This window comes from Poeciliopsis prolifica, unplaced genomic scaffold (genome assembly GCF_027474105.1).
Source record: "Poeciliopsis prolifica strain line A6 unplaced genomic scaffold, Auburn_PproV2 SCAFFOLD006, whole genome shotgun sequence".
Lineage (NCBI taxonomy): Eukaryota > Metazoa > Chordata > Actinopteri > Cyprinodontiformes > Poeciliidae > Poeciliopsis > Poeciliopsis prolifica.
The window spans coordinates 2,381,887-2,393,270 of NW_026562381.1; the positions used below are offsets into that span (position 1 = coordinate 2,381,887).

The following is an 11,384-nucleotide window of genomic DNA, read 5'->3' on the forward strand; positions in this document are numbered from 1 at the left end:
GCGGAAAAACAGAAGGCAGCAACGGTGACCGTAGCAACAGCGCCATCTGGGTTCTAATGGAAAGTGACTACCGGTTCTGCTCGGCGTTGGTCGACGTTAATAACGGAATAAATTAAAACTCTCGGGGATCGGTTCGTCACATTTTTCAAGCTATCGAGAGAGGTCGCGCTGCCGCTGGTGTTTGAGCGCGGCGCCTCGTCTAACAACCGGATGTTGTTTCCTGCTGATTTCCTCCGGTGCGACGTTCATTGTGGTCCCCAAAATGGCGAACGTTGCTGCAGCTACCGTGGCCGCTGCGGCCGCGGCTGCCGCCGCCAACAGAGACCCGGCCGTGGATAGGTCACTACGATCAGTTTTCGGTGAGTCCAGCTTTAATAGATGCGGCCAAAGCATGAAACAGTAAAATAAACCAGCTAACGAGTGGAGACCTCCTAGCTTACTCATATGGCCATGTAGCGGAGGAACAAACGATGCTAATAAGCAAATAGCTTCATAATTTGAGATGTTAGCTTTTTTTTAATTCATTCAATATTCTGTAATGTTTCAGTTGGAAACATTCCATATGAAGCCACAGAAGAGCAGCTGAAAGACATATTTTCTGAAGTAGGACTTGTTGTCAGCTTCAGGTAAGTAAAGGAGAAACATTACAAGGATTAAAGTGCACATAATTGTCTCCATCAATTGTTTTTCTGTAATATAAATGCCTCTAAGTAAAGTAGAATATGTCAGACAAGGCAGCTGATTTTTGTAACTTAATTAAATTAAAACTCAAATTTGGAATATTGCATACAAAAATGTCATATAATGCACAATCCTGGAGAACATTGTTGACCTAGCAGGAAGTTGGATGCAAGAAAGGTAAAGTTCGTGCTATTCAATATTTACTTTGGGGGGAGATTCAACAGGTGTGGAGTTAAACTTGAACATGGGCTACAACTCCTGCATACCTTTTCAATTATTCTGAAAAAGAAACATATCGCATGTGTCAAACTCAAGGTCCAGGGGCCAAATCTGGCCCGCCGTAACTTCCTACGTGGCCTTCTAGACTCCAAATTGCTTCAATAAAAACCTCCAGGTTTTCACAAATTGACAGAGTCCCATATTTTTTTCTGATTTTACTAAAAAGCTTTCCAAACACATTTGGTTTAAGTGACTGTTGCCACAGCTTTATTCGATGTCAAGTTATGTCTGTGACCGACACAGCGATGAATAAAAAGTCACATTTAACGTCATATATTAGCTCAAATATCATAAAAATTTCTTACAAGTATTTCTAGATTAGCATGACAAAATCTGTGATTGCAGAAAAAATACAAAAACAATCACAAAATCCTGGATGGACTGGTCAGTGTGAAAAGATGTTCAATATTAATTAATTTGAAGATTTGCTTATTGAATGCTAAAACAGGTATTTATTGATAATTTAACAATTTAATGGGTTTTATCAGTACAATCTGACCCTTTATAAGAACATTCAGATTTTTATATGGCCCAAAATTAAAATGAGTTTTCACCCCTGCTGTATATAATTAATATAAATGAAGTTTATTTTTTAAATTGAATTATTTAAACAAAAGAAATCTTCTCTTTGATGCCGTAATTCATTGATATGTGTCATCTGTTGCTTCTTTGATGGTGTAGATGTTATTGTGAGTGTATGTCCCTTGTTTTTCTCAGGTTAGTGTATGACAGAGAGACAGGAAAGCCAAAAGGATATGGCTTCTGTGAATACCAGGACCAGGAAACGGCGCTCAGCGCCATGAGGAACCTGAACGGGAGAGAGTTCAGTGGTCGGGCTCTCAGAGTCGACAATGCAGCTAGTGAAAAAAATAAAGAAGAGCTCAAAAGTAAGTTACTGCTTATTTCTGAGCAGTAACTATGAAGTCTATGTAAACTTTTTTACATAGACTTCATAGTTAAAGCAAAGGAGATGTGGTTATAATTTCTGTCTTTGTGTGAAGAAACAGTTCTTCCTTTTCTGCACAGGTCTGGGGACTGGAGCCCCCATCATCGAGTCTCCTTTTGGAGACAGCGTGTCGCCAGAGGAGGCTCCAGAGTCCATCAGCAGAGCTGTGGCGAGTCTTCCACCTGAGCAGATGTTTGAGTTGATGAAACAGATGAAGGTACGTTAGTTTACTGGATCTGTCCAAACTTTCACAGTTAATACATAAAAAAACTGAGCTTAAATGTAGCGAGAACTCTGCTGCTGAACGTCTGTAATTGTATGAAAGTTTGACTTGGAACCTGCATCTTTGTTTACCTCCTTTTGTGTATTTTGAAGCTTCCTTCCAGTGTGTACTTTTTAACCTAATGTTTTATTTGTCTGATTTGTGAAATGTGATTTCTTTCCCCAGCTGTGTGTACAAAACAGCCCCCAGGAGGCGAGAAACATGCTGCTGCAGAACCCGCAGCTGGCCTACGCTCTGCTGCAGGCGCAGGTCGTGATGCGGATCGTCGACCCGGAGATCGCTTTGGTGAGAACTAGCAATAGTAATAAGCAATAGATCAATTAATTGCATGACAAATTAAAATGAGCTCAATTATTACCATTTGCATGATTTGTCGTTTTTCTCTTTTCTCTCTTTCTACCAAAAACTGAAAGTCTTCAGTCTGTTGCTTTGGTCTCAACTAGCCCCTTTTTTATTATATAATTACATTTATTTGTTGATTCTGTTTGATTTGTTTTGCTTATTTACTTTGGATATTTCAAATGTCTCCCAGTTCAAGTGTTAAATCAGAATTTAAAGTTTATTGATCTTTGAGAATGTGTTACGGCTTTATTATGCCATTCCAATTATAATACCTGAAAATGGTCTCAAAACAACAATATTATCGTTTATCGCAAAGAAAGACAAACAGGTTGTTCTTCATGGCAACATTTGGAATTGGAGTTGTGTATTAAGATTTTGATGAAACTGCTTGTCGTTTTTGTACAGAAAATGTTGCATCGTCAAACAGCTGTTCAGCCTCTGGTGTCCAGCAGTCAGGGTGGAGGAGCACCACCTGTCAATCCTCCTGTTCAGCCCAATGTGCAGGTGTCTCAGCCACAACCTGTGGTAAGATAAACGCCAACCCTCTCTCCAGCTCCAGTCCTCACGAGCGACTGTCCTGCAACATTTAAGGGCCTTCCTGCCCAAACACGCCTGAATCTAAAAATGGCTCGTTGCCAGAGCTTTGCAGAGCTAAATGAGGAAATCCAGCCAATTATTTTATTGTAATTTCTATTGTTCTGTCAATACTTCAACAAAATACAGCAGTAAAACCCTGACTCCAAATCGCCCACCTTATTAATCTGAGCTTTGTCTCATTATCAGCCAGTCATGCATGTGAATGGAGCTCCTCAGATGATGCAGCCCGCCAACATGGGCGTTGTCCCCAACATGCCTGTACCGGGCCCAGTACCAGGACCCGGACAAATCGGACCTCCAGGTATTCGCTTTTTGTTTCTTACTTTACTACCTCGAGGCTTCCCATAGTGAGGATTGCATTGCATTGTGGGATGTGGTCGAGTAAATATGCTAATAAACAAAAGTCATGCATCATTTTTGAAGCATAAAATTCAACTTTCAAGACATAATCTCAAAAGTATTTTCTATGCTTCTCAGATTACAATGTTAATAATATGCAGAAACATGCTGGTGATGAGATTAAACTCGTCCCACTTTCTGCTTCGATAGAAAACACAGAATCTGCTTCCTGTATTTACATTTGGCTCCTTCGACCCGACACATCTGACCAGCAAACAAACTGAACGTTCTGGCTTGTAGTGACTGGTTCTGGTTCGCCTGGAGTTTCTTCCAGGCAAAACAAAACTCCAAGAGAATCACAGAAATAAAACGTCCAATGAAAAGTTAACAAACTCAACAGCTGATTTAGGCCAAAGTAAACAAGCTACAGATCACCCAAATCACCTTAAAAATGTGCAAGGCTTCCTTTTTAAAACTAACAAATCTAAAAATGTAACATTTAGCATCAAAAAGTTTAGCACAAATGCAGTTCAATTATCATAAATTCAGAAAGTATTCAGGCTTCAAAGACAGTTTTTAATATCGTTTACATTAAATCGTTAAATCATTTTCCTGTTTTTGGTCTGTGAGGATTCCCAAGATTATTTCTATTTGCTAAATACCAAAATAATGCACATTTTACATGGATATTTTTTAAGCTCTCTTCAGATTTATATACATTTCTTATGGTCCTTCTTCATCTGGAAGTTGCTCTGTTGATGTTTTGAGATCTTGCCTCAGGTCTTCCTGCAGACAAAACTTCAGGTTTCATAAAATTGCACCCAAAGTTAAATCTGAGAGGTGAAGGCCCACATTTCTATATAGTCAGATGTCATACATAGAGAGGGTGTTGCACTGAAGCACATCCACAAGTGTGTCTATTTTTAACTTATCAGAAGCTCAGGAAGTTGTGACATCATCACCATCTGTCTCATTATTCGGCTGTTTATCAAATAAACGTCGTTTGGTTTCTAACTGACCACAAACAGGAAAGGTTAAGTCTGATTTCTGAGGTTTCTCTGAGTTTCTGCGTTGAAATCCCTCCTGGGTTCTGAAGATCAGGCGTCACATTTGGAGTTGATTTGAGATGCAGCGTGGATCTGTGCTGAGCTCAGTGGCAGCAGCGCCGGACACCAGGGAAGATGACAGGCAGTCTGTGGTCGGAGGCAGAAATAAATCATCTGGGAACGTTTTGCATTAAATTATATGTATAATGCTCTTTTAAGTTTCAAAGTATCACCATAGAAACCTATGAGAAAATGGTTGAGATTAACACCCAGTTGGGTTTGTAAAAAAATGACAAATAAATAAGTTACAGACTGTATCCCTCTGAAATGAGCTCTTCCACATCCACACATGAATAAACATTTTTTAGAAGCGATAAATGATCCTGCAACCTCCGAAAGGTTAAAACTGATTGATTGAATTCCTTCGATTTGGAAATTTGTCTGTAACAAACTTCCAAAGAAGTCCTGAAATATGAATCTGTAAACATTTGAAATGAGAAGTCGTTCGATTTAATTCTGCAACAAAAAGTTTCCTTTCTTCTGACGGCAAATATTTCTGAATTAGGCTGAAACAATTGGATAAATAATGATGACTCGATTTTTGAAGTAATCGTCAACTAATTTAGTAGCTGGTTATTCATGAACTGGAGTAGAAAGTCTCATTAGCTGAGAGAAAAACAACATTCAGCCAAAACAGTACAAGATAAAAACATTTGATTTAACATGAAAGAAAAAAAATCTTCATCTATAAAAATGTTCTACCCAGAATTTCAGCTTCACTTTGCTCAAATTCTGTATGAATAAAAAATGTTTTAGGAAACTTTCTTCCTAGTGAGTTATTGTTTAATTGAAAAAATAAACATTTCAACTCTGCACTGCATTGATGTCAAGTCAAGCAGAACGGACTGAGCTGTTCACAGTTTGATGTTAGAAGCATTTTTTAGTTGGAGATTTTTTGCTATAACTGATCAAATGTTCACCAAAAGAATGTCATTATTGCATTTTAGGTTTATTTTCTAATATTTAAAAATTTATTTTAGTGATTTATTTGCATCTTTTAATGTTTTTCTAGTATTATCTGAAAAGGGTTAAGTTGTTGTGAATGTGTATTTTTTTATCTGATTAATCAATTAATTGTCAGAATAATCAATAGAATAATCTTTAGTTGCAGCTCCAGTTTGAATACTTTATAAATCTGCACCCGTCATGACTCACTACGACCACCAGGTGTCACTAGAGCCTCTGCTAACGTTCTCAGCTGGATCAGCTTCGTTTCCTCTTCATTGTGTCGCTAAATGTCAGATAGAAAAATTGATTCCTTCTTTTCTGCGAAGCCTCCTTGTGTCTTTCTGTGTGCATGCGACGATGTGATCAGCCCCAAATTGCCGCTTCGCTGTCTTGAGTCCTGTGTCTCCTGTTCTTTTCACTTTAATGCTGGCTCAGGAAACCTACAGAATTCCCCCACAGGATCAGCCGGACCTGCTGCTATCGAGCGGCCACAAGGTATCACTGTCACCCCTCAGTTCCCCTGACAGCTCAGTAGACTCCGCAGGACAGACGCTCGACATGCAGGGCAGTCTGTGGATTGCACTGTTTGATTTCCACTGTTTTTGCCTCTTCCTAATGCCCTTCGCTGTTTCACTCTGCACCCTGGCAGCGGTTATCAAGCCTGTTCATGAACTGTGAGTGAGATGAAAATGCTGCGTCATGAAGGAGAGGCTGGGTATGAAAAGATACCGGGTCAGAAACTCAAGGGCTTTTGGATCAGTTTCACAATCATCCCCAACTATTTGTCTATAAAAGCAACTTTATGCTTTATAATTAGGCCTGTCGTGATAACAAATTTTGCTGGCCGATAAATTGTCAGAGAAGTTATTGTAATTAATGATAATGTTGTTGTTTTGAGACCATTTTTCAGTTGTGTAATAAATGATCAGAGATAAATAAACTTTGAATTCTGATAAATATTTAACACTGGAACTGAAAGGTGTTTTAAAATCCAAAATAAATAAACAAAACACCAGAAACAACAAATAAATGAATTATGAAGTCTCTGTTAACAAAACTGTCCTTCAAAAAAAGGTCTAATTGAGACCAAACGGCAGAATGAAGACGTTTATCATCCAGTTTTTAATAGGAATAGAGAATAAAATAAATCATGCTAATGAAAATTATTGAGCTCATTCAAATTATCATATGATTTATTGATTTTAGCGAGAGGCCTACTTACAATCGGGTCTCCGATGTAAAGTTTCTGTTGCAGAAAAGATGAAGTAGAGAAAACTGGTAGCTAAAATATATTGATGTCAACTGAGCTGATCTCTTTCCCTCTCACTGTGTGTCTATCACTCTCTATCTCTCTGTCTTTGTCTCTCTTTATCTCTCTATCTTTCTCTCTTTGTCTCTTTATCTTTGTCTCTATCTTTTCTCTCAGTTTGTCTCTGTCTGTCCTCAGGTAACCAGGTGTTAGAGAGCAGTCAGTGTTACCCAGCTCTGTAGTTAAACATGATTCTATTATTATTAATCAATAAATTCAGGGTGATAACCCCGCTGTCTGTACCGCCTTATATTTGTCCAGTTAGCATTGCTGGCTAACCATTAGCCTGCCGCTACAACTGGACTCTTCTAAAGGATAAAATCGGAGTCGCTTTGTTGGAAACTGTTCAGCTTCTTGTTATTTGCTGAAACTGTTTTAAGTAGAAGTTTATAGAAGCTTCCTGCTCCTTTTTTAAACTTATTTTTGTTGCTTAAAAAGCTGCAGCTTCTCCTCTCAGTGACAACTTCCACACTGAAGAGTTTGAGAAGTGGGACCTGCTCCAGCTTACGCATGATGTTTAATTTTATTTTTAAAGTTCCTGCCTCCCTGTCGACAGATCCAGGCCAATCAGTTTCCATGTCTGTGGTTTTTGAGACTCACTTTGCAATTTGTCTGAATAGTAAAAAAAACTTTTTCTTTTGTTGGGAATTTTAATTAAAATTTCCACAGAGCTTTATGTTTTGGTCTGTTTGAGGTATTTTTTTAGATATTAACTGACCGGTGTTTTGATCGGTGACTCAGTTCGTGAGGAGACTTTTCACCACATAGTTTTTTCTCCTGACAAATTTCTTGGATGGCTTTTTTTTTTTTTTTTTACTTGTGTAAAACTATGTTGAATTAGTGACACTCATACTTGAGTACGTTAGGTTTACACTGATGCTTCTTTAGTCTTTTGCTTTCGTCTAAATGCTTCTCTCTTTGAGAACAGCACCTCCAGACCAACACTAAGAGCTTTTTCTTGTCCTGCACAGTTAATATTTTCCAGGCTCTTGCAGACGTGGTGCAGCATTTAAACATGAATCACTCTGAAAAGGGAAAACTACCGGCTGTTGTCCAACAGGAACACTCAGCCTGATTAGATTTTATTTATAGGACGTTACAGTCGTTACATTTATGTGTGTTTGAGTTGGTCAAAGAGTGAAATGGGCCCAGATGTGTCGCTGTGGGACGTTTTGCTTTAGACGAGTTTTTCTGCCAGTCGCTGTGGGGAGAGCTGGTTTAACCTGACCCAAAACGGCTCTGGACTGACAGTAAAGCCAACACCTTTTATAGGTGTGAGTGTCTGCCAGGAAACTCAGTCCACTCAGCGGTGCTAAAGAAAACCCATGACGTGTTTTGATTGATTTGTTGTTGTTGTAGGACCGGGCGGTATCCCACCCAGAGGCCTGTTGGGCGACGGACCCAATGATCCCAGAGGAGGAACTCTGCTGTCTGTCACTGGAGAGGTCATCGACCCCAAGTAAGAAACAGCTGTTAGCAGGATTAACGCCTAACCACTCCAGCGTTCTGGATATCGCCGCCTCTCTGCTCCATTTCAACGTAAACTAACCGTCTTTATGTTCTGTTCGTCTGGTTCTGCTGAGTCGGTCCGGCTCTTTTGGCTGGCTGAAAACAAAATTGAGTAGAGACCTGAATCTTTCACTGTCAAATTATTTAATCACAACTTTTAGGGTTCGATTCAGAAACAGTCTTCAGATGTTGTTTAAATTATGGCGACGCCAACAATTTTTGTGAACGTAGCCATACTTTTTTTTTTTGCGGTTGTTGAGATTGCCAAATATATGCGACTTCCAAATGTATGTAAATGTATCGCAAACAACCTGGAAGTGTCCCGCAGTAGAACTGCCCAAAATCGGCAGGTTGGGTTTCTTAAACCAAATAAAAAAACTACTTTTTTCCCCCCCCATTTTAATTCATTTAAATTAAACAAATAATTTCCTGTTGAAACATGTTAGTTTGTTTTGCAAACAAACATGTTTTACAGTTTTTTGCACCGATTGCTTGTTAGAGCCAGAAATCTGTAAACCGGTGATCAATACTAAAGATGTAAATGTTTGTGTTTAGCCGGGCCTACATGGCCGCTCCGCCTCACCAGGCCCCGCCGGTACACATACCCCAGATGGGAGGCGGGCCCCAGATGGGAGGCGGGCCCCAGATGGGAGGCGGGCCCCAGATGGGAGGCGGGCCCCAGATGGGAGGCGGCCCCCAGATGGGAGGCGGGCCCCAGATGGGAAGTGGGCCCGAAATGAGAGGCCCTCCGATGTCTGAGCCGCGGACCATGATGGTGGACCCGCGAGGGCCGCCGATGATGGAGCCGCGGGGACCGCCGATGGAACCCAGAGGTACGAGTCGGAGGAAAACGTTTTGTTGAAGATTAAATTGATCAGATTCATGTTTGTCACAGAACTCAGATCAACTCCAGCTGGCAATGAATCAACCAACCGAAATAAAAACAAATCAGTTATAATTTCACAGCTGTAGACTGAGCTACATGTTCCTTAAAAAGTCTTGAAATGTCTTAAAGTCATTTTTAAAATGAGTTGGCCTTAAACATGTTATTTGCAGGTCTTAAATTTTATTGTTTATTTATTATTTAATCTCATGTTTAGTGTAGTTTTGATTTATTCTGGGGAGATTTTGATAAAGCTTTTTATCGCGTGCAGAAATTGTTGCTGTGCTCTGCGGCAGCTATGGCTACTGCTAACTAGCTGCTAACATACTCTTTTGTTCCTAAGGGTAAAGCTAGCATATTTGACTTCCATCTTGGCTAAGTGAAAATGTATTGCCAGCTGGCTGGACAATGTTCATCTTCGCCTTCCCAACCGATACGATTTGTTTGTTATTGAGATTCTTTTGCATTTCTGGTCTTAAATTTCATTCACACGGCTCTGAAAATATCTTGGATTTTAGTTTTAGCATCATCTTCTCCTAAAGCTTGTTACCTGTTGTCCTTCAGGCCGGGACCCGAGGGCGATGGACGCTCGCGGGCCAGTGGCGGGTCAGAGGGTTCCCATGGTGCCTGGGATGCAGGGCCCGGTCCCCCACGCCATGGGTCCAAACGTTCCTCCGTCTGCAAGACCGGTAAGTGGGCGGAGCCTTAACTCTGTCTTCTGTTTGGTTAAAAGCATCGTCCAGCTGCTGAGACTTTCTGCATGTTTTAGCCTCCAATTCTGGGAGGACCAAAGTGTGGCCCAGGGGCCATTTGCGGCCCTTGAGGTGTTTTTGTGTGGCCCCCAACTGCAGTTTGAGAGTTTTAGAAATGTGACCCACCAGCACAGACTCTTGTTTGCTGATAAATTAAAATCCTTTCACGACATGATAAAAGTATTTGCCTTTTAATAACCAAACCTGAATGGAAAGTGGGAAGTTTGCTTGAAAGCAAAAATATGTACACAATCTTTTTAATTATCCAGCTACTGGATTTATCATCGATTAAAAATAGACAAAAACTAATTTTCCAAGGCAACAAAATAAAATCTTCTAAATATAAATTCATTGGTGATTTTTCTCCTAAGAAATCCTCTTTTATGTTTAATCTACAATAATTTGTACGTCCTTTTCCTGCAAATTTATACTGTATTTTTAAGTAATATATTGCATATATACAATTGTTTACAGCACAATAATAAACATCAAAATCAGTTGTATTATTTTCTTAGTTTTCGAACATTTCTTGCATTTCTGACTTGACCATTGTGGCCCAGTTTACAAAAAGTCTTTGAGGGAGATTTGCGCCATTTGTTAGTTTGTTAGTTTCTGACTGAATGTTGTTTCCCATCGAAAGCTGATTACAACACCCACAACATTCCACAACATTGACGAACAACTTCCTAATGCCGCCCCCCACAGATGCCACCCTGTGGAGTTGCCCATATCACCCAGATCAGAAACCGTCACTGACTGAACTACTTCCGTCTTTATTTCTGGAGAAATAAAACTTTCTCCTGACCTTGTCATCTTGTAATGGTGTATCGAAGCTCTGTTTCTTTTATATATCAGGCGTTCAGATTCGGGCCTCAAGTTTGACACACGTGATCTATAAGGTGAACGAAAATGCACAGGAAGTGAGTGAACTGAGCCGAGGCTGTTGTTGTCCTGCAGGGTCCGGGTATTTCTGGCGTCCCGCCCTCAGGAGGAGGCTTCAGTCCCGGACAGAGTCAGGTCTCCACTCAGGATCAGGAGAAGGTGGGTCCATCGACGGCGCCGCCGATGTTTCCTGCCGGCGCTGCTTAACGCCGTCCCGTCTCTTCCAGGCCGCCCTCATCATGCAGGTGCTGCAGCTGACCCCAGAGCAGATCGCCATGCTGCCGCCGGAGCAGCGGCAGAGCATCCTCATCCTCAAGGAGCAGATCCAGAAAACCGCCTCCGGCGCTCCGTGATGCTCCAAGGTGGAGGAGTTCCTCCTCGGCTTCCTGTTTTGTTTTTTTGTTTTTCCTTTAAACCAAACTGTTGTAAAATCTCAAAACTGTTTTGTCAATAAAACTAAAGAGGTCACAAAATGCCTCCTTATTTTTAATCCAAAATATCTTAAATAAATAAAGTCTTACAGGAAGA

General features: G+C 40.5%; 1 protein-coding gene across 2 annotated transcripts; it reads left to right on the top strand.

Moving 5' to 3' along the window:
• The first annotated feature begins 236 nt into the window (after positions 1–236).
• Positions 237–11,329, top strand: LOC129360824 (cleavage stimulation factor subunit 2-like). Of its 2 annotated transcripts, XM_055031265.1 has the most exons (13): positions 237–359; positions 548–626; positions 1,678–1,847; positions 1,987–2,123; positions 2,355–2,474; positions 2,937–3,056; positions 3,315–3,429; positions 5,957–6,016; positions 8,190–8,289; positions 8,895–9,172; positions 9,787–9,911; positions 10,932–11,015; positions 11,084–11,329. In XM_055031265.1, the coding sequence occupies exons 1-13, from the start codon at positions 263–265 to the stop codon at positions 11,207–11,209; spliced, it is 1,611 nt and encodes a 536-aa protein (XP_054887240.1). In that variant the 5' UTR covers positions 237–262; the 3' UTR covers positions 11,210–11,329. The 2 variants fall into 2 exon arrangements, with proteins under 2 accessions (XP_054887240.1, XP_054887241.1); XM_055031266.1 differs by lacking the exon at positions 5,957–6,016.
• The last annotated feature ends 55 nt before the right edge of the window (positions 11,330–11,384 follow it).

Excerpts from the sequence above, each read along its gene's own strand:
- LOC129360824 (XM_055031265.1), top strand. The coding sequence starts at position 263 with ATGGCGAACGTTGCTGCAGCTACCGTGGCCGCTGCGGCCGCGGCTGCC. Across the intron at positions 8,290-8,894 it reads GGAGAGGTCATCGACCCCAA|CCGGGCCTACATGGCCGCTC; the intron begins GTAAGAAACAGC and ends GTTTGTGTTTAG. Across the intron at positions 11,016-11,083 it reads CCACTCAGGATCAGGAGAAG|GCCGCCCTCATCATGCAGGT; the intron begins GTGGGTCCATCG and ends CGTCTCTTCCAG.